The sequence below is a fragment of the Macrobrachium nipponense genome, chromosome 16, assembly GCF_015104395.2.
Source record: "Macrobrachium nipponense isolate FS-2020 chromosome 16, ASM1510439v2, whole genome shotgun sequence".
Taxonomy (NCBI): Eukaryota; Metazoa; Arthropoda; class Malacostraca; order Decapoda; family Palaemonidae; genus Macrobrachium; species Macrobrachium nipponense.
Window position 1 is genome coordinate 55470056 of NC_087209.1, and position 27500 is coordinate 55497555.

Below are 27500 nucleotides of genomic sequence, written 5' to 3' on the forward strand. Positions count from 1 at the left end.
ACTCAGGCAGGTCCTCAACCAGTTGAGGAACTCGAAGGGACATTCATGACCTTAGTGGCCCCCATGTGGCCAGACAGGGACTGGTTCCCGGACCTTCTGGAGCTAACCGTTTTAGGATCTTGGAAGCTCCCCCACAGACCAGACATTCGCTTATCCTGCCTAAGGGCAGGATAAGCGATTTTTAGGCAGCCACACCTTGGAGGAGCACACACGTGGTCAACAGATGATTCCTCTAGGAAAGGGATGGCATTGTTATTTTCAATTTCAACAGTGAATTTTATGGATGGCACTAAATTATTCAATTTAGACAATAAATCATTTACAGCAATACCAACAGGTAAGATTACTAAGATGTCACCTACATATCTGTACCATTTTAAAGGGACAAGGGTGATATTCGGGAGGTGTTGTCTTTCAAAAAATTCCATATATAAGTTTGAAAGGAGAGGTGATAAAGGGTTACCCATGGCCATACCAAATATTTGTTGGTAATATTCTCCATTAAAAATTAATCTACAATCACAAATACATAACTTAATCAATGAAATTATGTGACTAACGGACATAGGAATTATATTGAAAACTGTGTAAACAGCATTTTTATTAGGTTTTTCATCTTCAAATATTGTTTACTGTATGAACTCTTGTAATGTTTGATATTCAAAGATCAATTTTATGGCCTAGAATTTTGAGATTGAACATTACATGAGGTATAGGCTAGTTTTGGAAATGTGCAAGAGGTTGGCACTAGGCTAACCCTAGGCTTTGGATTTCCCGACAACAAAAACTAAATACAAATGTTTTTTTAGATATTTGAGAATATTTTATTATTGTTATGTTTTGTCTATATTGGAAAAGTGCAAACTTTAAGGACTGGGCTAAGCTTACATATAATTTGGATTTCCTTACTACGAAGTCAACAAAGCAGCATTTCTTTTCGCCGAAGTTGACAAGCTTTTATTTTTGTACTACAATAACCACGAAAATAAATATAAGTATTATTTTACTTATCTGAGAATCGTTTATTATTGTTATGTTGTTTCTAATTAATCTATGGCTGTTCTGGGCTATAGTAAGTGCAACCTTCATTTCCCACACAAACAAAGTATTAGCTGCCATATGTATTTCATCAGCTGATAACTCTTCTATTGGTAAAATGCTGCTGTAAATCGAAAAATTTAGTCATGCAATACATTTAATAAAAAAAACATTTGTGCATTAAATATCATAAAATAGAAAATCAAAGACTGCTCTCGTCGAAGCTATCAAACATTTTCTAGAATTCTTCTTCTGTTGTAATGTCATTATGTTTCATTATAGCTGTCGGTAACTTCATTAGGTAAAGATAGATTAAAGAATAGAAATGAATGGTTGTTATACTATTCGGTAGTTCCAGTGGTTGAAGGGAGATAATAAAAATGTATGATTATTATACTGTGCACTAGTTAAAAGTAGTTGTTTAGCAGTCGTTCGGTACTCAGTAGCGTTGACAAACCATGTAAACAAAAGGTTGGAAGCTTTTTTTTTCTCTTGTCTATTATGGTCAATTAATTAATAATTATTTGAAATGAGTACAGACTAATTATTTATACATTTTATAGGCATATTCTTAGTTTCAGATGTCAGAATCTTAGACTAGGTTACAGTAGCGGCTGCTAACATAGCCTAGGCTTATTGCCAGAATCAAAACTCAACATTATAAGGGACATATGCTAAAATACTACTATATGCAGTAAAAATGGGATTGAATATTACATGCAGTCAAATATTACTCAGGTAAATACAGTATTTTGCCTTTTTAGAGTAATATTTCTTCCGTTGCATCGGCATCATAACCCTAGAACATGCGGCATAAACCTGCAAATAATTTCTGAGGAATATAATTGAAAAGCGTCGCAATCTCAGAAGGTCGGAAGCCAGGGACTAGCCTGTATATAATATATATATATATATATATATATATATATATATATATATATATATATATATATAGTATAGCACAGGAGGCAGGTAGATGCTAAAAACTTCATCAAACAATCGAAGTCAGAGAAGGAAAGGCATGTCGAAATCAGATGGCTTTATTACAATTGCCAAGTTATCTGGACAACAAGTCCCATTTTCAAGGATAAAAAGACAAACAAATTTACATCAATAAAATGACTCCGACATAAGACGAACATCTTAAAAATTACAGTTGTCATAGAATGATTAAATTGAATAAAAGGCACATCTATATTTCAAGAAAGAAAGAAAGTTGAGTGACAACGAAAGGCAACTTGGGGTTCCAGGAACACTCACGACAGTTATATAGGTGTGACAGAGAGCTGGGAGTTTAACTGCAGAACAATCTGTTTAATAAACAATGATTCCAGAACTGTTAGAAGGTGGTCATCCGAGGCACCAAAATATCAAAATCATCATATTTTATCTTATGTTTACATGTAATCACAATCACATATATTGGAGAATTCAGGGTTCAACGGTTTAACCCCTGTTCCATAGCTAACACCATGATGAGAATCTATTCTCACCTTCTGCAACCTCCATGTGCAACCGACATAGGTCCCCAGGTCACATCTGGGGTTATTGAATTTGTATATTACATTTGAGGTCCTTAAAATTAATGATGATTTTATATAATTCTTCATAAAAAGACCTTTTTATTTATTAGTGGACGACTGGCAAAAAATGGCTGTACCTACTTTTTATGAAGAATTATATAAAAATCATCAATTACTATATTCCGGGCATTAATTTAAAACTTATACCAATTAACCCTTTAACGACTGGCTCTCTGTAATCCAGGAAGTAGAGGGAAAAAAAGAGGAGGATTGACTGCTCTTGCCTGCACAAAGTAGGACAACGTATTCGTCTCAGCAAAAACAGCTTTTTGAAAGGAGAGCAAAGGTTCTCACTCACAAAATGAAGCATTCTTTCCTACCGCCCCGAAAAAACTGTTTCGTTCGCGCAAATGCAAGTGAGAGTTGAGTTTATACACCAAATGTTGGCAAAAACTTGCTACGTCTTGCTATACATCTGTCTTCTCCATGATCGAACCTCAAGAAGAGGACTACCCAGAGAACCTCCTCCTAGCTTCCCATTATGCCTTGTCACAAGGGACAGTGCCATCAACCTTGGCACCAGAAGAAGAGCCATTCCTGGCTTTCACAGGAGGGTCAGAGTCGCCAAGGCAGCTTAGTCCTTCTTCTCGACCTGAGCCACTATCACAATGGAGAGAAAACTCCCCACCACTGACTGTGGGTGTACAACCCCCTTTGGAGGTGTACACATGGAGATACTTGCGAATGAGTACCTGACACAGTCCCAGTTCCATGAGCAGCACCCTTGGAACCAGAGACCGGAGAACAAGCCTGGGTCTGAACTCCTGGGGCTCCCAAGACACTAGATCCTGGGGACAGCGTCACGGTTCATGCTCCCGAAGGAGCAGGTGAGTCAATGAGAGAGCCAATTGCATCCTCCCAGGGGAGAGGATGCAGACCCTTACAAGTTTCAAGTCTAGACTTCTTAAGGGGTGGAGAAGCTACCTTCCTCTTCTTAGGCTATGGAGCCTTTGAAGAGGAAGGTAAGGAGGCATCAGACAACGACAACGAAAACGAAGACAACAACCCCTTCTGTGGTACTTGATAGTCTCACGAGATGACACCAGGACAACTGCAACATAGGAAAGGAGGGTGCTATGCCATGGTAAGGAACTGCATTGATAAAGAGAAGACAGTCCATTTGACAGACAGCTGAGTAGACAGTGAGCTGAGTAGACCACCAGCACATAATTATGATTAGTAATTGTCAGCAAAGAACTATCACTTATTCCCAACTAACTCTTCTCCTTCAGTGCCGAAGTTCTAAGAAGAATACAGAGGGATTCTGTGTCTGCTGTCCTACATGTTTGGACCCTAGGGTCCAAGACACAAGGACAGGACTTTACCATCCACCAAGATGTTGGTATGCAGTACCAAGCTATGCATGGAAAACTCAAGCCAGGCTGAAGAGCAAACTCTTCTTTACTGGTAAACCGTTGTCTCGCTATCCAAGTACTGGTGACACTGAGCACTCGGCGAGTGCCAGAATTCACAAGAATTCCCACTCTCAGCGAGATTCCAGACTTTCGTAAAAGAATAATTGGGCAAGCCTTGTGTAGCCCTGGGTGCTCGGCAACATGATGAAGCCAAGCACTTGCCTAGTGCCAGTGAAGCCAAGAGATCCAGGTGTTTGGCAAAACTCCTGATTCTTGAAATAACAATTATCAGGAATTCCTGTCTTGCCCGAGTGTTTGAAAATCATAGAAAACCAAAACTCTCTGAGAATGCTAAGGATTCCATGGAATTCAGGTGCTCAGCGAGACTCCAGATTCTTGTAGTAACAATAATCGGGAACTTCCATCTTGCCCGAGTTTGGAAATCATAGAAGACCATAACTCTCAGAGAGTGCCAGAAATTCCAAGGAGCCCAACTGCTTGGAGAGGGGTCCCTCTTCAACTTCCATAGAAACTGAGGAGGAACTTGTATAAAAACCATTCCAAAATGCAAGCATTTAAGAATGGATGAACAGTGCAATTTGTGAAAATATGCACTTGAGGCTCCCAAATTGCAAGACCCCACAGGGACTGCAGATTGGAATCCACCCAAAGGACAGAAAGAGCTAGGGAGAACACAGTTGCCAGGTGTTCGAATCCTGAGAATCGGAACACCAGGAGTCAAGACAGTGAGAAGTCTCTCTGTCATTGACAGAAGATCCTTCCTCGATGACATGGGGTAAAACTGGTGAGACCCTAAGTCCCCTCTAGGAACATAGGCCACTGACACTGAATCCTACAAAGGAGACACTGTAAGATTCCTCCTATTCACCTAGCCCCCTTCCGGTGTCACCCAAGGAAGTAGAGGGAATAGGAGAGGAGGAGAGGACCCTCTTATTCCTCCTCAAAATGGAGCTGTCAAAAGGAATAAGTCACGCCCAGTCGCCAATCTGGCGGTGGTGACAGCAATGTGGGTCTAGGAGAGCATGGTTGCCTTGTCGAGACTTTCCTGAGGAGAATGCAGAGGTTCTCATTGATCTGTAGCAGTGGCACAGCTACCAGACTGGTGAGAACATGCATCATCTTCATGAAGCATCCCAGCCCTCTTCCAGGCCAAAAACCTTGTGCTAGAATGGCTGTAAAGGGGACCACCTCCTAGCTTCTCCAGATGCCTTGTCCCAAGGGACAGCAACATGGGCCCTGTCACCAGGCACAAGCCAATCCTGGCTTCGCAGGTGGGTCAGAGTTGCAGCTCAGTCCCTTCGCTCACCCCACACCATTGTCACAATAGAGAGAAGACTCCTCATCACTGACTTTAGATGTACGAACCCCCTTGAGGGCTGTACATTTGGAGAAACTCACGCTGCGTAGATGCTGTCCAGTGACAAAACTTTAGGATAACAGGCACAAATCAATATACAGGCAGTTCCTGGTTATCGGCAGGGGTTCCATTCCCAGGGTTGTGCTGATAAGCGAAAACCACCATTAACTGAAACTCAGCGATTTATGGCGCCATAATCACCTTCATGGCACCTCTGTTAGGTATGTTATGACGCCAAAACTCTATTATTGGTGCCTTATGGCGCCGATAACCAGAACTTGGTCCGTTATGGCTCCATAAATCACATAAACCCCCGATTTTATGGTGATAGACAAGTACCATAAAACAGGATCACTAATAAATGAATCCACCGATAATAGGGGAATGCCTGTAATTTTTTCAACAGGGAAACCATAAACACACTCAAGGGCCAATGTCACAGCATGCTAATGAGTCACAGGTACAATTCCAATGTTAGGATAGCCAACACGAAGAGATACCCAATCATCCAATGCTGTAATCTACTATCGTTCATTGTTAGCCTGCAGAAAAAAGAAGGAAACTTTTTTGCACCAAAGGGCACTGCCCTCTGAAACATGAGGAGACCCCTTAAACGACAACACCACATGGGTCCCCCCCAACTTCTTTGCCTGTTAAGCTAACGAACAGGGTGAAGAAGGGGCAAGCGTAAGAAGTTTCTTCCCGGTAAATTCTTCAAAGCGCAAGTATAAATGTCAAATTAATGAATGTTCACGCCCTTACATTAAAGGGCAAGAACAGGAGATAAGGGTGTAAATATACCCTTGCTGCCGACCCTTAATACACAAAGGGGAAAGATGGCTCGTAAGGCTTATAAAAAAATGGGTTTATATATTAATTATCAATAACAATTCATTATTAGTATCAAACGCAGTATATTAAAGACATTTTAGAAACAATAAAAGAAAGATCCCATTGGGAAATCATGATTAATGACCAGTCAGCAAGAGCTCACTAGCATACATACGTCTTGTCTTGAAGGCGGAAGCAAGTAAACTGGAGTATTTGCATTCGTGCAGGTGGGTCTCCTCATCTACCAGGTGGTAGTTACTGCCTAACTACCTTATTAAAGAATTTAACGGCTGTAATCTCAGCTATGCAACTTGTAATTCCTAATGTAAAGGACAGAGGGTTTGTATATAATGTAGGAACAAAGTAGGAGGCAAAAAGCAAATTATTGAGTTTCAAAGCATATTGCTAAGATCCTTCAGTACCACCTGAAGTGTGTCATGAAGGGTAAGTGGTACTGTATTATAGACTTTCTGCTTTTCAAGAATGGGATGGTAAAAAGTTCTTTACACTTATGTACAGTGGTGCTCAAATCTCATGCGACATGATTCTTTTTGTATCGTTTAGTTTCTCAGACTCAACATGACGTTCCCAAGTAGTGTTAAACTTTTTGTTTCTAATATCATACATGTCTTTAAAAAAGTTTGTGAATTCACAGCTAGCCCTATTTTCCTTATGGTTATATAAATATGATCCCTTTTATGCATTGGGATAATTCGTAATCTTTGTGATTTGAACTGATTTCCTTTTTTACGCTGCTAACTTCAAAGTGCTGTGTGATAAGGTAAGTGGTGCCATCAATGAAAGCACACTTAACATGCTCCTCGGACTGGCCAACATAACTACGTCTGCTGCATTATGACAGTAGACCTAATAAGCTCAACAGTCATAACAACATTTTCAAAGTATTAATATGAATTAAAACAGGTTTTCCTTGAATGTTGAAGCTTTCGGCTGTGCTTAAGCTGCCTGTATGTAGCAAAATTATTTAAAAGCCTAAAAGAATAATCTAAGCCTTCTGAGATGTAATCTCTGTTACTAATTATTTTATTTGCAGAGATTGCCTGTTCTTTGACAAATAAAAGATGATGATGATTTTGATTATATGGAGAAGATGGCTATTAATCGAAATATCATAAGAACTAATATCAAGGCATATGGAACACTTGTTTTTCAACTGGTTAGAAATATTATTTTCTTAAAAGTCTTTTGCTCGCTTTTGGTGTATAATTTATTCTTTCATAAGTGCAAGAATGCGTAGATAATCTCATTTGCTTTCTGGCCAGAAATTGTTGATAAGAAATGTGAATAGTAAGTGTAAAGTAAAGAAATCTAACACCTAGGTCTTGATACAATATCTTGGCTTTGACAACAGAATAATTGCATAGGCGAATATTTCTTAGTATGCCATCATTTTTGTATTTAAGAAATATAACAATTATCAATTATGAATGAAAATCCAAATATTCCTGTAACACATATAAAGTAAATGTGTTCAAGATAATGTAATTGTCACTACTCATTGTAGACCTACTTATGTTAAACTGGGTGGTTGTTGTTGCACCAATACTAATGGTGCGTCACACATGCTCAACTCACATGTTTATATCACATTCTACTTTTGCATATACATATTTTCATTTTTTTCTGCGTTGAGGTGTAAGAGCAATCAAATGGAACTATTTCAAATTTTATGCTTGCTTGGGAAGCATTATTAATGTTATGAAATTTTTTTTCGTTTTTTTATTTAACATTTGAACTGAGGTTTGATGACGACTTCGTTTTGGTCAAACGCCTTCAGTGGTGTGTGAACGAAAGATTTGGAAATGTTTCGTAAAAGTTTTTCTGAAATTTGGCTACATGTGACATTTTCTTAAAGTTTTGAAATATATGACAGATTTCACTCTTATGAAACATTATGGCCTCATTGTATGCAATAATCGCGTTTTTGCATTGAAATAACAGATAAATATGGAGCATGCTAGGTTGCTAGTTAGTGAATTTTGAACGAAATTCTATGGAGTCATGTCGCATGAGATTTGTGCATCACTGTACAACCAGTTTATTGGTACTTATTTCTCACTGTTCTTTCAATACTACTAGGCCCAACATCTGGTAAAAGAAATGTTGAATCTCTTAAATGGCCTACCCTTCCAACAAAATATTGCTAATCTTCTCCCATTCTTAACTGTTTCCTCTTCTAACAAATAAAAATAAGTTTTTCATTTATCAATACTTATTACTGCTGGAAATGAAGTCTTGGTAAAACCAGGAGATGTAGGATTCCTCCGGGGAATTATGCTTTTGGCCTCATGAATACCAATGAATTGGAGGTAATCCTGATTTGTGCGATTTATATAATAGCACACTACTAATTCAAAGTACATTTCTACAGCACTGATAATGTACTGATGTGTACGTAGTTACTAGTTGAGCCATGTTTTCTATTTAATGGGAACAGTACCCTTTGCTCTTGTAAATCATACAAAACTGGAATAGATGATAATGAATACCTCTCCTAAAAATAACACAAAAACATTACCTTTGCTCTGAATAGCGTGAGTATATTGTTCTGTAGTTCTGAAGCTTAGTCCAAAATCTATGATTTTAAACGTAGAAGTTTTAGCATCCCACATTAAATTCATTGGTTTAAGATCAGCATGAACAATACCATTATTATGAATGTGTGCCAGGCCCCTGAAATGCAAAGCATATTACAGAATCAGTTTTATTGGTAACAAAATTGAAAACTTCAAAAAACTGAATTCGGCAAATAATAATAATATCCGTTATTTCAGCTCAAGGCCATATACATGGAATATACAAAATACAGACAGTAACATACACAATCTAGATACATAAGACAACATGATAAAATAATGAATAAACGGCACTTTTCCACAATAGCTGAGGTAGCATAAAAGACAGTAATCATAATACTGGTAATAACAGTAATGATATTGGTAAGAAAAAAAATGCATTGAGAGTTATAACAGTTAGTGCACAGATTATCTAACTTAAATTTCAACAAGAGACCTTGATTGTATTTACAGTAATAATGAAAAAGTAAAATATCAGCAATAATATAATAATAATGGCAGAATCTGCAGATGACATCTTGCCAATTCAGAGATTAAGTCCTTTATGGGACAAAGGCCCCATAATACCATCTTTCCCACAATTTAGATCTTCTTGCTTCACTCCTTAGGATGCTTTGTGTGAGCATTGTTTTATAACTGCCTTAACTTGACATTAAAGCTTGGGTCTCATTTTCCCCATTAACTGTTGTTAACAGAACTCGACCATAGAAGAAACTCCTTCCCAAACTTGAAAGTTTTTTTCAATTTCCTTACATGTTATAGAAATGAACCTGAAGTTATTAAAAGGTAGGATTGACAGGAGTACTTGTAAAGCTTACTTTGAAATCATAAAAATACAAAATTTTAATGTTCATTTTAGGTAAGTAAATCTACTTTACAAATACGTACAAAAATTAGTAAAATACAACTACTTTGCAATTACAAAATCTATACATAACAGGAGGCAATTGTAAGACATCAGAATTTTTGGTCTTCCAGGAGATTTACAAGAAATTTCTGAACTATTTGCAAACTACTGAATCACTATGGTTGTTATTGCTAAAGAAAAACAATACATGAGGAAAACAAGCCTAACTACTCTGAGATTCAAGAATGTCTAAAACGTGAAGAGATGGGATGAGAAAATGGTATATAAATTACATAAAAATGATGATAAGCCCTCCACTGACTACTGTAAATGTGCACGGCACCTAATGACATTTTCTAACAAAATCTTCTGGCTCTATATCTATAAAGTTCTCAATTTAGCTCCCAGTATTAATGGATTTACTCTTAGTAGAGAACTCAGAATTCATTCCTTGCAGAAGAGTGAACGAGTCAAGCAAGAAACATCACAATTTTAAATTACAGTATAATGAAGTCACATAAAATTCAGAATGGCCATCAAACTCAACACAATAACGGACAGATACACTGCAGATCTATAATATTTTTGCCTCAGAGAAATGCCCATAAAACGATATGTATTTACAAGCTGAAGTGCCCACTTGCCTATTTGCCGGCAAGTCTAACTTTCATGACTTCTCAATTCAAGCGGATCCTTAGTTTTCTTTCCTAATGAAAATGCCATATTCTGCCACTCTTATTCTTCACATAATTTCTCTATGATATTAGTGGTCCTAAATTGCCCAGTCAACCACCAGCCCACAACCCCTCCCCAAACCACAAAAAAACCTAAATCCTTTTCAATAGCCTCTGATCATAAGGTTTAGACTCTTGTGTAAGACTGATTTGAATTTAACATAGAATTTTCTCTGGCGCTTAATAATTCCAAAAATATAAGAGAAAAGTTAAAATAACTTTATTGATATGTAAAATTAAGTTATAAAAATTTACCATATACTCCCATCAGGAAATTCCCTCGTCAAGTAAAAAGAAACCTAAATACGTACTCGTGCTATACTTAAATTCTAACCCAAAAAACAATCCTGGGAAAAATAATTTTTTTTTTTTTACTTTGGTTTAACCAGACCACTGAGTTAATATTAACTAGTCTAGGGCTGGCCTGCAGGATTAGACATGCTATTTAAAATCTTTATAAATTACTATCTAAAAAATAAATATTTAATATTAGGAATATATTACTAATTACTATATGAATATCATATTTTATCGTATAAATGATTAAATTTAAGGAATTTTAATAGTGAAAATTTGTCACTTTCTGACAATATATCTTGAAAGAAATATTTTCTAAATATGTCTCTTTGGATTCTATATTTTGGACAGATTGTTAAAATATGTTTTACTGTCATTTATACATTACATATTTCGCACATAGGTATAGGGGCATGGAGGTTACTCATTATGTCAGTTTAGTGTGACCAGTTCTTAACCGTGTCAATATTACTGAATTCTTGCGGCATTTCTGATAAGATGATGACCACAGGACTACAGTTTCTTTTATTTCTCTTAATTTATGGTTAGGATCGTTCTTCCCTCCAGTTATTTTGCCATTTCTTCTTAATCACCGATTTACTGTGTCTAATATAATCTTCTAATGGTAAATAATTCTGCTTATATTGGGAGTGTTCTAGCCTCATATGCACTGGTGTCTACTTTTTCATTGCCTTCTAATCCTATGTGAGATGGTATTCAACATAGAATAACAAATATCTTTTGCCTTTTCATTTCATGTAATGTATGTCTAATTTCATTTATGATTTGGTTTTTTGGAGCATAAGAGTTTATTGTTATTGAACTTATTGAATCGCTAAAGATGGGTAATAATTAAACTTGTTTTCAGATATAGTTGTTAAAGCTGTTTTTATTGCTAGTAATTCAGCAGTGAACACTGATGCTTTGCTATGTAAGGAGACTTGGATCTTTATGTTGTTTCCGTGAACAGTGAATCCAACTCCCATATAATCTTTGGAACCATCAGTATATATATAATTATTATTGTGTACCTTGATATGTTCCAGAGCATATTGTTTCATAGCGAGGGGATTACTCAATTTATAATTGGTATTGTACATAGTTTGTTACATATCTGGGGAGCACTTATCAACCATAGAGGCATTATTTTGTTAAAACTGTAAAATTTCATATTATAAAGGTCATTGTCATTAAATAATCTATTAGCTCTAATAGGGAAGGATGGGATAATTTTTGTATTCAAAAACAAAACAATCTGGGTCTTTAAATGAATCTTTGGTTTAGGTGGACTATTTACAATTTTTAAAGCTCGCACTGGTTGTTATTTTTGAATCTATAAGATATTGGCATTTCTAGAATCAAGGATTGGACTGGAAATGATTTGAATGCTCCGGTGGCTAAATGAAGCCCAAGATGCTGCACTGGATCTAGCATTTTGAGAGTAGTCTCACTAGCAGAACTATAAATTGGACTGCCATATTCTAATATTGGTAGAACTTAGTCTTATACAGTTTCAATAAAGTCTCTCTATCAGTACCCCATGAAGTGTTAGCTAATTTTAAAAATTTAATGAAAGCTTTCCAGGCCTTTGCTTTGGTATGTCTTACATGGGCCTTCCAGTTCAAATGATTGTCAAAATATAGGCCTAAAAATTTGACTTCTGGATAAAATTGTATGGGGAGTGTTATTCATGGTAAGAGCTAAAGCTTGATTTCTGAGCCAACGTTGATCCTTATAAAATATTATTGCTTGCGTTTTTTCAACAGAAAATTTAAATCCAACAGATAATTCCCTTTGTTCAATTTTAGTTATGGAGATATTTAAAATTTTTTGGATGTGGCATAAGTTGTTTGAAGTGTAGAAAATGGCAAAATCTTCAACATATCAGATATTGTTTACATCTTTTGGAAGCATTTTAACAATATTATTGATAACTAATGCAAATAATGTGCTACTTAGTACGCTGCCTTGAAGGATGCCCTCTTTTATTTCAAATGTTCCTAATAATATTGCTTCAATTTTAGTCTGGAAATGTTCTTTCTGCTATGTAATTTCGTATGAAAATGGGAGTTCACACCCCTTAGATTTATGTCATCTAGAGATTTTAAGACTGAATATCTCCATGTTGTATCATAAGCCTTTTGAATGTCGAATAAGACTGCAACAGTAATTTTCTTTAGTACAAATCCTCTTTTGATTTGATCTTCTAGTGATGTTAATGAGTTTAAAGTTGAAAGATTTTTCCTACTTCCAGATTGAGTTGCTGCTAGAACTTTATTTTTCTCTAAATACTATTTAAGTCTATTATTTACCATTTTTTCCATGAGTTTACAAAGACAACTAATTAGTGATATAGGTCTATAATTATTTACTGATGTTGGATCTTTGCCGGGTTTGGGTATAGGAATTACTATGGCATGTTTCCATCATGCTTTGGGAAGTAGTTTCTTTTTCCACAGATGATTATAAAATTTTAATAAGTATTCTAAATTATAAGAAGTTCAAAAGAGATATTATCCTTTCCTGGGGCTGAGTTACTACTCGTTTTTAATGCAGCATCAGATTCTTCTAATGTAGGTGGGACATTGTAGTATCATTGTTGACTTGTTTCAAAATTAATTATAAGTTTTTCTTCATTCCTTTTTCTAACGCGAAAATGTTCGTCTAAATTACTTATTGATTCTAGGTGGCGACCTATCATATTTTGATATTTCTTTTAAATCATGAACTCCTTTCCGTTATATAATATTGGGGTATCTAGGTGATCGACTATATTTGCTATTAATTTTTCGAAATCTATCCCACATTTAACAGTGTCACCTCAGAAGTTTGAGACGTAATTATCCCAAGATGATTTCCTATTACTAATATCTTTTTTCCTGAACTGAGCAGATATCCTATTCAATAAAGGTTTGATATAATTAATTTCCATAGCTATTATTAATACTAACACTTTCAATGTATATCTATTACTTTTATATAATTTGTTATGTCTTTGGTTTATCTTGTCTAATCGTCTACCCGTCTTGTGCTTCAGTTTGATAATTTCTGAAAGCTCTCTAGGCCACCATGGAACAGGATTATGTTTGGCTTAAATGTTGTCATTGGTATTGATTTGTTTCCAGAACTAAGCACGAGATCTGTAAAATATGAATTAATTTCATTGTGGTCATTGTTACTTTGGAAAGGGGAAACATTTTTGCTAACTAAATTATACTTGTCCCAATCAGCTTTTTAAAATCAAATTTTGGTATAAATTGTTGATGATTATCTTCAAGACAAATGATTACGATTGGGTAGTGATCACTGGTATAGAGATCATACAGAGTATCCATTTCCATAATCTGTCTACTAACGAAGTGGAACAAATTGACAGGTCTACAGATGATAGGGTCCTATGAGTTTTTGAAAAGTATGTTGGGCATTTTCATTTTCCTTCAAACAACAATATTTGTAGTTAAGTATTAAATTTTCTATGTTTTTACCTGCTCTATCTGCGCCGATGGTACTGGCATCCCATAAAGGGTGGTGAGCATTAAAATCACCTAAGTCTAAAATTGGCTCATTGAACTGTGATAAAATGTTTGATAATCAAGCCATATCATAATTTTCATTAGGTTGATTATATAGACTGCAGGCTAAAATGCTAGATTTGTTTGTTATATGCAGGCGAATTGAAGGTATTTGAAATGAATTATTATTAACTGTAACTTTACCATAGGTCACACACACGATTATGAATATATATTGCTGTTCCAAATTTGCCTTCTCCTGAAACGGAGAATGCCAGAAAACTAATTACATATTGATGGACGGGTTATTAACATGTTGTAAACATATGCACATTGGTTCATGTTGCTTTAGGAGGTCTTTGTATTTCACCCAAGTGTATTCGTGTTTTCAGACCGTTTATGTTCCTTTGTTGATAATAGTATAATTGAATGGAATGAAAGTTAAATGATAATCTTGTATAGTTGGTTATATATATATATATATATATATATATATATATATATATATATATATATATATATATATATATATATATATATATATATATATATATATATATATATATATATATATATATATACGACTGGTAAAAATGTTCTGTAACAACAGAATTCCATCTGATAAAAGGAGCCCGTAAAAACACCAAAATATAAGAAAAAAGTACTATATTTCAGAGACTGCTGTCTCCCTCTTCAGGTAGATGAATGAGAAAAGTTTACAGAAAGGTGGTATTACAGAAAAGGTGGCTTGCCTGTGGATGGACCTCTGGTATAAATACCACCTTTTCTGTAAACTTTTCTCATTCATCTACCTGAAGAGGGAGACAGCAGTCTCTGAAATATAGTACTTTTTTCTCTATATTTTGGTGTTTTTATGGGCTCCTTTTATTAGATATATATATACGTATATACATGTATAATTTTTAAAAACTATGGGTAATTATTCACTTAATTACCTTTAATTTTCTTTTTGGATTTTTGACATTTCTGTGTTATCATCTGTTTTAGTAGTGAATTTAATTTATTCTTGTTTGGCTAAGAAATGGTCTAATACTGCTTTTTTACTCTCACGATAGTATTATAAGTGTCTAATACACATACAGTCTTTGGTATGTAATTCTAGCTGACTTGAGATATTTTCTTTTCTACCTAAAAAATTCCTTATCATGTTTATCAATTTTTCTTTATTGAAAGGTTTCGTTTCTTTGCAATCTTGCATAAAACATGTATAGCATCCACATCGTTAATGACGAGGTTTGGTTTGAGGTGTTATGCCTTCTTGGATAGGCTACACTGTTGACATTTACAATTATCGTTTTGTCTTCCTTGGAATGATTGAATTTTGTCTTTAAATTTGCTTGGGAATACTGGTGAAGGGTTTTTATTTCTTCAAATTTACTTTGAAAAACTAGAGAAGAATTTGTTACTTTAAATTTACTTGGAAAGGCTGGTGAAGGACTTATTCCATCAATGTTACCTAAATTAGAAGATGTTTTCCTGTTGATTTTTTGCATTTTCTTCTTCTTGATGTCATTAGTATTAACTTGAGTTTTGGGGGGTGAAATTATTTCTTGACCTCGTTTTCGTTTTGTATGGTCAGCATGATCTTCCTTTTCAGAGTCTAGAGATGGCAATTCTTCACCTTTCATTATAATTTCATAATGGTTGCTTATAAGTAATGTGTTGCTAGATTCTCTAAGAGACTTTTGTTAATTTCTATGTTTGTTTAGCCTTGTTTGTTTTTCGTTAGATTTTCCAGGCATTATAAAATGTTTCTTAGGCATTACTTTTCTACGGTATCTCGACAAGATTTATTTCTAGCAGGGTCCATTAAACCTCTTCATTTTAATTCTTGTTTTCCTTCTGGAACTGACATGCCAGATCTGCTTATTAATAGTTCTAATTCAGTGTTATATATGTAGAATGGGAATGTCTTTGATCTCGCATGATGGTTTTGTCCACAACTAAAACATTTTGGAATTCCACAGTTCCAAGTGGTTTCATGGTCTTCTGAACCACAGAATGCACAAACTGGTTCATTTCTACATTTGCTTTTAGTATGACCGTATTTAGAGCAGTTTGTGCATTACATGGGGTAATACCTCTCTTCTCTGGCCTTCTATTTTAATATTAGGTGGGAGAGTCTGGCCTTCAAATTTAATTTTAGCTATTCACAGTTTTTTTTCCATGATGTCTTTTATTTGGGATTTCATATACTTTTACGTTTTTATTATTGGGATATCTAATTTTTAATGAGTTCAATAGTAATGTCTCATCTGGCATGCCATCACAATCATTATTGGGTGGTAACGTTACTGTTCCCTCAATACTGTTCAATTTGTCATGTCTTCGGACAGTGACATTTATCCTATTCATATTATTAAGCATTTGGTAAGTTTCTGATTGAATTTTTGTGGTAGCTTCCACAATCCATTCTTTTCTTGTTATATAGGTCTAAATGTCATTTCTTTGGTCGGGTACTGAGCTAATAAAATATTTTCAAATTTAGCAGCAGTCAGTTCGGTTTCTGTTTTAAAAACCAAGTATTTTGGCCAAGTGCCATATCCAAATAATGAGTCAAAGTGTACCAGTGTAGGATCTGGTCTGTATTTAGGTCGTCTATCTCGAAATCTGTTAATATTTTCATAATTTTCGTTTGTTACTGGAGGTATTTCCCTTTGTGGCATTGAGTATGGTTCCATAGTAACTATGTTTGATATGGGTATGGATATGGAATCATCGTTAACGTCTTTATTTACACTTTCCTGAGCCAGTTCCAAGTCCGATCCAGGGTGGTCAACAATGGGGGTTTAGGTATCATCCATTGATACGAGTAGCTGTATCATTCAGCCAGATAGTCCTCCGCCCACCATATTCCTAAGTAAAACAGCACAACAAGAGAGGGATGTGTCATGCGACTTTAAGTGGCCACCCCTAGAGTCTGCAACCTGGTTATATGCATAGCTCCCAGAACTTGAGTCGTCATCAGTCCGTCGAGATCTGCCCCAGCTCTGGGGGCCATCAATCAGAGGAGCAGTCAAGAGCCGTAATCCAATGTAGGTCCAAGGTTGTCAACTAATGGACACTCCTAATAGGTGAAGAAGTTAAGGATTGAAAGTAGGAAAAGGCTAAAAAGTGGACTGAGCTTAGTCTGGATGCTCAGAACTGGCCTGTGTAGCATGGTTAGACCTGCCAGGGTAGGGCACTACTCTGCCATTATAGCCCAGTTCATCCTTGCACCATACAAGCCCCACCACCACATCAAGATGCCGGGCCATTGGTGGGGGAAAATAATTAAATTTGCTGATGAATATGAGATACCAGCATCCATAGATCACAAGGTAAGTTCAGCATAGTGGCTAAAGCACAATGCATTCAGCACTGTCAAAATAAGGACCTAACCAGTGGCATAACTTCCTAAGGGGGGTTGCTGTTTGAAATGCTCCCCTGGGCCCAAAGTGAGTAGGAGCCCCAAAATGCAAAATAACTATTGCTGCTATGACAGAACTAGCTAAATCCAAGGCCCCAAAATGGTCAAGTGCCCCATTTATATTTACACCCAAAAGTTTGGGGCCCAGTTTCGTGAACAAAAATGTAACAAAAATGTTATGTAAAAGAAATAGGGTTCTCCAGGGGTCCCCTCCCAATCGTAGAGCTTCTAACAGGGATCGGAGGAGGGTGGGTAATGTTGATTGGGGTAAGGACAGGGCCGATCTAAGGCAATTGATTACTGCTTAGGAGTCCTGATTATCCTCTGAGAGTCCCTATACTGGGCCCATTTGCCCAGATAATACACATTCAAATGATTTAATGAATCTGACCATCAGAGTAAATTACTGTTATCCTCATTTTTACCATTTATCATTATGTTTCACTGGATTATGTGGATCTTCAATTATTCAATGTACACTTAGTTTTAAGAAAATAAATGTTTGAAACTTGCATTTACAAGTGCCTTTGAAATGATCCTACAATTGCTCATTTTCTAAAAATTTTCTCGACATTCCCAGCTGCTTTGGCTCCCTTCCCTTGCTTCCCACCCCATATATATATATATATATATATATATATATATATATATATATATATATATATATATATATATATATATATATATATATATATATGCATACATGTTACAAAAACCTAAAGGGAAACTAGGTGTATTGTGCAATCTTAGACAATTAAAAATCCCAGGAATTCCCACATCCCGGGATTAAGACTTATTTTAACCCGGACAAAGAAAAAGCTGCAAAACGACCAAAGCGACAATTGCTTGATAGAACCAGCTAACAGCTGAAACTCCTATAAAAAAGGCTTAAATCTTCCTATTTTGTAGGGTAAAAAATCAAGAAAAACTCACTAAAAATGTTTATAGGTGGTTTTTTCTTAATAGTTTTATCACAAAAAATTGCATTTTAAGATGAAATTGATTAAGAAATCGAAGAATTTGTGGATATTTCTCACTGAATAATACCGCGAATATATGAATTTACCGTGAATAATAAGGGTACAAAGATAAATCCGTGAATAATAAGGGTACACAGATAAATCCGCGATGATTCATTTATAAGATGTATTACTATTTGACAGGAACTCTGTCGGCTTTTGTGAACCGAACAATTACCAGTCCCGTTAAGCTATTTTAACAATGTGACTTTTTAATTTGTGGAACGAACATGGCTGGTTTCAAAGAGAGATGTCTTATCTTCTGTTTCATTTGTGAATTTACTTCAGTTAACCAGGTCTTGTTTTAAACAGTCCATTTTCTATGTATTGAGTTCCAAGGAGTGATGTTGGTTTCATTCGATTAATTTTCTCTAGTTTTTTTTATGATAGTTAGACTCTTGCTTATGCTTTGGAATAAAGTCTCATTTTTTTAGTGAGAGTTTAATTCAGTGCCTATATTCATTTTCACAGTTGCCTTACTAGATGGTTAGAGTTTCAGGTCACCATCGCTACCCTTTGTAATGTATTAGGGGGAATGTGTCCCTAAACAGATTTGGTGGCAGCGGTTAAAACTGGATCACTTCCAAAGTAGACAATTTTGTTTCAGACATATTGTAGCCTGTTCTTTTGCGTGTATTTGTAAGAAACAGTAGGTTGTTCATTCGTTTTTGTTGTAGGAAACAGTGGTAGTTGGCATTCAGGCGAGAAGTAATCTTCGATCTGGTCAGCAACTGATTTTACTGCAGTGGGAGAATCACCTTCACCTTTTTCTTGTTAGTTTTGCATGGTGGTTTGTGAAGGGAATGGTGCTAGGCGGCGTTCTCTTTTCTTTTCGTGCTTTAGAAACTGATTGTTGAGTTTTTTGTGTTCGGGGTGTCTGGGAAGAGTGACTAAGAGCAAGTATTATTCGCATGTTTTCTTTTTTCTTTCATTTTTTTTCTTTATCTTTAATGTGGAATTCCGCTCTGTGACGAGGGTCAGAAACTGTGGAACATAAGTTTTAAAATACTGCCTTTATTCTTGGTTATCATTGTTACACTTTTTTTTCTTAGTTCACAACGTATTTTATTTGTTTTTTTTTCTCATATGAGTTCCATTGTTGGGGCCTTGGGTGAGGGTACGCGCTAAATCAACGTTTTCGCATGTCAACTGAGGGTTAGAAGTGACCGAGTCTAAAAGAATGCGCTTGCAATTTCTTCTGTTGTACATTCGTACGTGTGAGTCAAGTACTTGGGGGGAAGTGGAAGTGGAGACTTGAGTTATAAGAGTGCTTGATTTGTGGGAATTGTTTTGCGTAGTTGTCTTTTTATCCATTCTTCAGTTCATTTTTCCAAGTGGGAAAATAGTTTTTGGGGGGAGGTTTGGAGTTTCTTTTGTTTTTTAAGAAAACTTTCTGTAATTATGATCAGCCAAGGGGGATCTGAATCATGCTTTCAAGGAAGTAGAAAGTTTTAGCAAGGTGGTTGATGAAAAAGAACGCTAGAATTAGGACAGAGATTCGTCCATTTCAGGGGATCGTGGACGGTGTAATTGTGGTGGAATCACAAGCTAAGCAAGCAAGACTTCCCCACATTTACATTATCAATCCTGGCTTACAAATTTCCCACAGCCACACGTTCCCCTTTACGTTACTTTAATTACTAAAAGGACACTTGGTTCAACAAGGCAAAAACACAATCTCGAACACATTTACTCACCAGGAAATTGACACAATCAGGGCGAGAAGCTGTGCTTTCAACATGGTCGAACAACAAACTCCACCGCCACTAACAAGCCGCCAAACACCAAACTGACTGTCACCAACAAATCGCTAAATACCAACTACAACAAAAAAAAAAAAAAAAAAAAAACACCAAACAAGCACCAAGACTACACACCAACTCAGAAACATCAGACACGACAAATTGTTCACCAACTCGGCAACCACAGACTGACACATGCATGACAGATCTCGATTACTGAATACCCAACTTATGGGAAAACACACAGACGACTCTACTGACTGAATACCTCTCACTCCAAATGCCTTCATTGATTGACTGCTCCTGACTGACTCCCAATGCTTGGCGACCAAGCCACTCAACGAGCCAACACCCACCCATTCATCTTTCACACTCTCTCTCTCTCTCTCTCTCTCTCTCTCTCTCTCTCTCTCATGCTCTCCCTCTCCCTCAAAACAAAACAAAAACAGGCACAAACCTTCCCCATACTATCTTAAAAATAATACTAAACATAAAAATACAATATAATAAATACACAAAACATGCAAGATCCTTCCTATCGCTTTTGACGAACGCAAACAACCCAACGGGACAACAGACAAACAAATGTACACGCCTCTCGACCGGGTGAATGATCTCTCGGTTAAACTGCTTGCGTATTATAATTCCTTTTTCATGCAAGCTGCCCCTTACAGTTCAGCCTGTCTCCAAGCGAGAAGTGATATGTGACTTCACTTAACATTACATTGGCACTTTAAACATATTATTAATCATTGCCCCTCTTTTCATCTGACATACATATATATATATATATATATATATATATATATATATATATATATATATATATATATATATATATACATACATATATATATATATATATATATATATATATATATATATATATATATATACATATATATATGTCAGATGAAAGAGGGGCAATGATTAACAATATGTTTAAAGTGCCAATGTAATGTTAAGTAAGTCACATATCACTTCTCGCTTGGAGACAGGCTGAACTGTAAGGGGCAGCTTGCGTGAGAAAGGAAAGGAATTTGAATACGCAAGCAATTTAACCGAGAGATCATTCACCTGGTCGAGAGGCGTGTACATTCGTTTGTACGGATGTTAGAGGCCTAATAGTACAAGACACTTGCAAAAGTGACATTCTTTTAGGTGAACGCCAAGAGGTTAAGCGGTAAATACCGAGTGTCGGGAGAGAACGTCCCATCGTAAAGGTAGGACATATTCTATAAAGACTTAGAAAACCGTTACCTTTGAAAAAGAGAGAGAAGTGTGAAATACTCTCTTTATGTGAATACTTTGAAAAGAGAGATGTGTGTGATATGTCTTTTATGCCTTATTATCTTTTGGGTCCTATTCCATGGCTAATTTAGAGACGGGAATCTCTAACCTGACTAATACTGTGTACTTATTGACAATTTGGGTATGGGAGAGAATTCTTAGTCAGAAGGGTATAATGTTAACTTACTGGTTTTCTTTACGAGCAGATTTAGCTTTTATGCCATTATGACTTGTTAATCATGTTATCCTATTTTATAATCAACGCTTTGGGTAATAAATAGTATATTTTTGTACTTACGAGGTCTTAATAGCCTAATGACATGATTGCAGATAGAGGGCACTACTGACTATATATATATATATATATATATATATATATATATATATATATATATATATATATATATATATATATATATATACATATATATATATATATATATATATATATATATATATATACATATATATATATATATATATATATATATATATATATATATATATATATATATATATATATATATATATATATATATATATACACATACATATATATATATATATATATATATATATATATATATATACATACTATATATATATATATATATATATATATATATATATATATATATATATATATATATATATATATATATATATATATATATATATATATATATATATAATATATACAGTGGTCGCCCCCGTATTCATGGGTGATGTGTATCAGACCCCCCATGAATAGTTAGAACCCGCAAATAGTTTGAACCCCAATAAATATGCTGAAAATAGCCTATTTTGTTAGTTAAAACATAAGAAAAACCCACTTTTTTAAATAGTTTTATCACAAAAAGTGCATTTTATGATGAAATTGATAAAAAAAAACTGGAATTTGTGGATATTTCCCATTGAAAAACACCGCAAATATGCGAATTTTCCACGAAAATAATGCGGGAAAAGTTCCCAAGAGAACCTGCGAATGTGTGAGTCCGCAAATCCTGAGAATGCGAATACGAGGGAGTCCACGGTATATATATATATATATATATATATATATATATATATATATATATATATATATATATATATATATATATATATATATATATATAATTATATCATATATATATATATATATATATATATATATATATATATATATATATATATATATATATATATATATATATATATATATATATATATATATATATATATATATATATATATAATTTTTGTAGTAAATGTTGAGGTACCTATTTAGTATTTGAATACCTGGCAGAAATATCCCCATCAACGGATAGTTTAATTAATGGAGAAAAAGTAACATGTGAACAAATAGCTGAGGAACATTAGCTAACTGGCAATGGTGAAACGTCTATTAGTATCCATTAATGCAAATCAGCTCAAAATATACTTTAAAGCATCGGACAATTAAGTAAGATCATTGTTATATAAAGACTAGCTTTGAAGCCAGGATATGTTGACAAAAACAAAATCTGGCAACTCTGGTACTCATCAGAAAAAACAGGTCAGCACTGTACTAAGTGCTGTGACCCTAGCCTCTTTCCTATATGGGTCCAATATAGTTTTATGGCTGATTCTGAAACTTCCACATCTTCTCTCTCGCTCAATGAACAAAATGATTTTGTGGTCACTACTGAAGGGAAAAATACTTGACCACAAATAAAATTCAGTATATCTTCACTATTCTACAGAAAGCTACGCATAGGAGAGAGAAATATCTATTAATTCTCTATATCTCTTGAGTGGATCAGATGTTTAGACATTATCAAATTCCTTGGTGGTTGTTATTTCACCACAGATACAATGATAATTCTGAACCGTGATGCATTGCTCCAACATGTTAACCCTCGAAGTACGATATTGCTTACCTTAGTATATCATTGGCAAGAGTTATTACCAGCCAAGCAGAGCATGAACTTCCTTCTATACTTAAAAATATATCACGTAAAGTACAAGTTAACATTTCTTGGAGCAAGATGTCCCGACCCTCATACCGCATTTCACCTAGATGGTCCACTGAAAAAAAAGAAAAGAAAATCCTGATATTTCTGTTCCAAAAACAGACTCAACTATTAGGGTGATGTGTTCACGACCCGGACAAGGTCTCGACCCGGACAGTCTTGATTAACCAATGAAGGATCGAGTCTAGGATGACGTCAGAGCTATGACGTATGAGGGAAGGCGGTCCTAACTAGACGCCATTTGCAAACCTACCCGCCAACGCTTCGCTTGTAAACAAGGTAAGAATTTCGATTTTAAGAGGTCGCGATCTTAATTTTCGGCATCAGGATATATTGTGCCATGACCACGAATAAGGCGTGATCAACTTGTAATAAGTTTTGTTATGTAATATAGCCAATATTGGCATAAAATCAGTGATAATATGGAATGCCTAAACAAGAATGGACTCGCTTCGGGTACCCGCGAAAAAAATTTATGCCGTGTTCTCGACTCGGACAGTTTTTGAAAATTCATGCAAATTAAGTGTACTGGAAAAACCAATTAAAAAGTGAATGATTGCATAGTTCTTACAACTATAATGTACCATATGTGAGATAAAGCCATGGAAAAAGCTGGAAATGGGTGTTTGCCACGGCTAAATATCGAGTGATTTTTCGAAGTGTTTTTATTGATGGAAGTGAATTATTTTTAGCATTAATATGTGCCCCCCATTAGTGTTTACTTCTCCAAATTGAAATATTTAACCTAGCCAATTGTTTATATTTTTTTACGAATTTTTAAAAAAAACTTATGTGCGTGGTCCCAACTCGGGACAGTGTGCACGTGTTGTCCGAGTCGAGAACACGGAGGTATAAGAAGGATTTTATTTTTTTTTTTAAATGACTCTGTCAATCACTCTCATTTTAACCTAAACCCCTAATATTAATACTATATTAACTCTTATAAAATTATTGATGGTTTAAAACTAATTTAAATATGGTGATTGCCAAAGTCAAGATAGAGTCAGTTTTGAGCTATTTTTTTTTTGCAAAAAACTAATTTTTTTTTAGAATTAATATGTGCCCCCCCAATAGTGTTTAGTCTTCCAAATTGAAATATTTAACCTAGGCCAATTTTTAATTTTTAAGAAATTTTTTAAAAATGCAGGTCCGTGTTCTGACTACGGACAGGTTTGTCCGTCCGTCGAGAACACGGAAGTATAAGAAGGATTTTATTTTTTTTTTTTTTTTAATGACTCTGTCAATCACTCTCATTTAACCTAAAACCAATATTATAATACTATATATTAACTCTTATAAAATTATTGATGGTTTAAAATAATTAAATATGGGTGATTTGCCAAAGTCAAAAGATAGAGTCAGTTTTGAGCTTTTTTTTTTTGCAAACTAATTTTTTTTAGAATTAATATGTGCCCCCCAATAGTGTTTAGTCTTCAAATTGAAATATTTAACCTAGGCCAATTTTTTAATTTTTAAGAAATTTTTTTAAAATGCAGGTCCGTGTTCTCGACTCGGACAGGTTTGTCCGGGTCGAGAACACGGAGGTATAAGAAGGATTTTATTTTTTTTTTTTAAATGACTCTGTCAATCACTCTCATTTTAACCTAAAACCAATATTAATACTATATATTAACTCTTATAAAATTATTGATGGTTTAAAATAATTAAATATGGGTGATGCCAAAGTCAAAGATAGAGTCAGTTGAGCTATTTTTTTTGTGCAAACTAATTTTTTTTAGTATCAATATGTGCCCCCCAATAGTGTTTAGTCTTCCAAATTGAAATATTTAACCTAGGCCAATTCATTATGTCTCTAATGCCATTTATCTCTTTCAGATCCTTCGTGCCTCGCAGCCATGCCTCGCAACTACCAGCCCAAGAACATCCTAACCACGGACTGGACCAACTTGGAGAAGGCCTTTAATCACCGAGTTGAGACAGGCTGTAGTATCCGCACTGCTAGCAACCTTTTTGGAGTGAAACCTTCGACTCTTGGGGTAAGCTTGAATAAATCTAAGCCCTCTTAAATTGTAATTTATATGGGTAGGCCTAGGCTAGCCAAAGAACTTACCTTTTATTTCAGGCCTATGGGTAAGAACTTTACTTTCCATTTAGCCCCTATAGGCCTATGCTCCCCACTTTACCTTTGTTTTATTTTTTTCAGGATGCTTTCACTCGGTCCCTCAAGGAGAGTGATGGGAGGACGTTCGTGCCAAAGCAGCAGAACGTCAAGAAGGTTTTCACCGATGCGCAGGAACTCTTAATCGAGGAATACTCGATAAAGATTGCGCGCATGTTCTACGGCCTGCCGACGAGAGCTTTCAGGAGGATGGTCCTGAAGTATGCAGAGGCTGTTGGCAGCCCGGCTATTCCTGATGTCTGGAGGAGGGAAGGTATGGCCACCCGTGACTGGTATTACGGGTATATGTTCCGTCATCCAAAGCTTGCACTGAAGGCTCCGGAGGGCATGTCACTTTCGCGCGCGATAGCTTTCAAAACGCGTAAACGTTGAAGTCTTCTTCAAGGCTTACGTGGAAGCTGTCGAGCGACACAGTTTTCATGCCAGCCAGGAATTCTTCAACTTGGATGAGAGGTGGCTTGTCACTGTGATGAAGCCATGTAAGGTTGTTTGCGAGAGAGGTCGTCCTGTTGCTTCGCAGGTTGCTCGGGAGAGAGGCAATCATATGACTTTCGTGGGGATTGTTAATGCTGCAGGGCATGGTTTCCCTCCAGTGTTTATCATCGCACGAAAGAAGATGAATGCTGATTTTCAGAGAGGGACTACTCCTGGAACCACAGTGCTCTTGCAGGCTAACGGTTGGATGGACCATGAGCGTTTCGTGCAGACACTCGAGCATCTCCATAAGGTGTCTTATTCTTCAGTGGAGAATAAGATACTGCTGATAATGGACAATGCCGAGTGTCACATGAGCATTCATGCAGTTGAGTATGCGATACAGCATGGCATCGTAATTGTCACGCTGCCACCTCATACTACCAGCCAAACTCCAGCCATTAGATGTAAGTGTCTTTGGCCCCTTCAAGTCTGTCCTGCGATCAATTCAGGACGATTTCAAGCTCTCAAACCCTCACGTGCCCATTACGGAACATATGTTTGCCAGAGATGGCGTGCAAGGCCTGGGACAAGGTTTGTAATGTCACCAACATCACCAATGGGTTTCGCGCTACTGGCATCTTTCCCGTCAACCGCAACATCTTTCCAGATGATGCGTTTCTTGGGGCAGAAGTCACAGAGCAGGCCCCTCCTGATGATGATGATGATCATTTGCCACAAACTCTTGCCGCACCCTTGACACCATGTTCATCGGAGCCTGACCAACCTCAGCCTGGACCATCTGGAATAGGTAGGATGTCACCAGCCTTCTCTGCTTCAGCGGCTAGCACTCCTGAAGCAGCACCCCAACCTCGGCGGACTCCAACTCAACACCTTCATCTCCTTCAAACCTTGACATCACTCCCGAAGCTGTGCAGCCCTACCCGAAGGCTCCTCCCTCCCCGCCCTCCTGCCAGAGGGCGCAAGAAGACCTCCGCGCCTGCATCCTGACTGAGGATGAGGAGGCTCTTGGCCAGCTGCGGGAGAAGGAGGAGAAGAAAGCAGTCAGAGAGGAGAAGAAGCGGAGGTTGGAGGAGAAGAAGAGAGAGCAGGAGGCACGACAGGCAGCAAAGAGGAGGAGGTCTGAGGCAGTTGAGGCGAGCAGCAGTGATGAGGAGGCTGCCGACAATCCTGCACTGTGTGACGACTCATCTGAATATTCAGATGAGTTCGCAGAAGACCTTGAGCATGATGCTGCCTCCTATCCTTTCGTCCAGAAGGAGCCAGAGGTGAGGGACT

General features: G+C 36.2%; 1 protein-coding gene and 1 long non-coding RNA gene across 2 annotated transcripts in view; one reads left to right on the top strand and one right to left on the bottom strand.

Annotated features, from left to right (window-relative positions):
• LOC135195342 (serine/threonine-protein kinase Kist-like) overlaps positions 1-27500 on the bottom strand; it is a gene marked incomplete in the record, with an annotated part of 340406 nt that overhangs the window by 136685 nt on the left and 176221 nt on the right. The window contains 2 exon segments of the mRNA XM_064221601.1: positions 8725-8879; positions 23555-23702. Of these exon segments, the coding sequence (XP_064077671.1) occupies positions 8725-8879; positions 23555-23702 (303 nt within the window).
• Positions 23756-26126, top strand: LOC135195702 (uncharacterized). Its single transcript, XR_010310219.1, has 3 exons — positions 23756-23926; positions 25484-25644; positions 25812-26126. It is a non-coding gene; the product is annotated as an uncharacterized LOC135195702 (long non-coding RNA).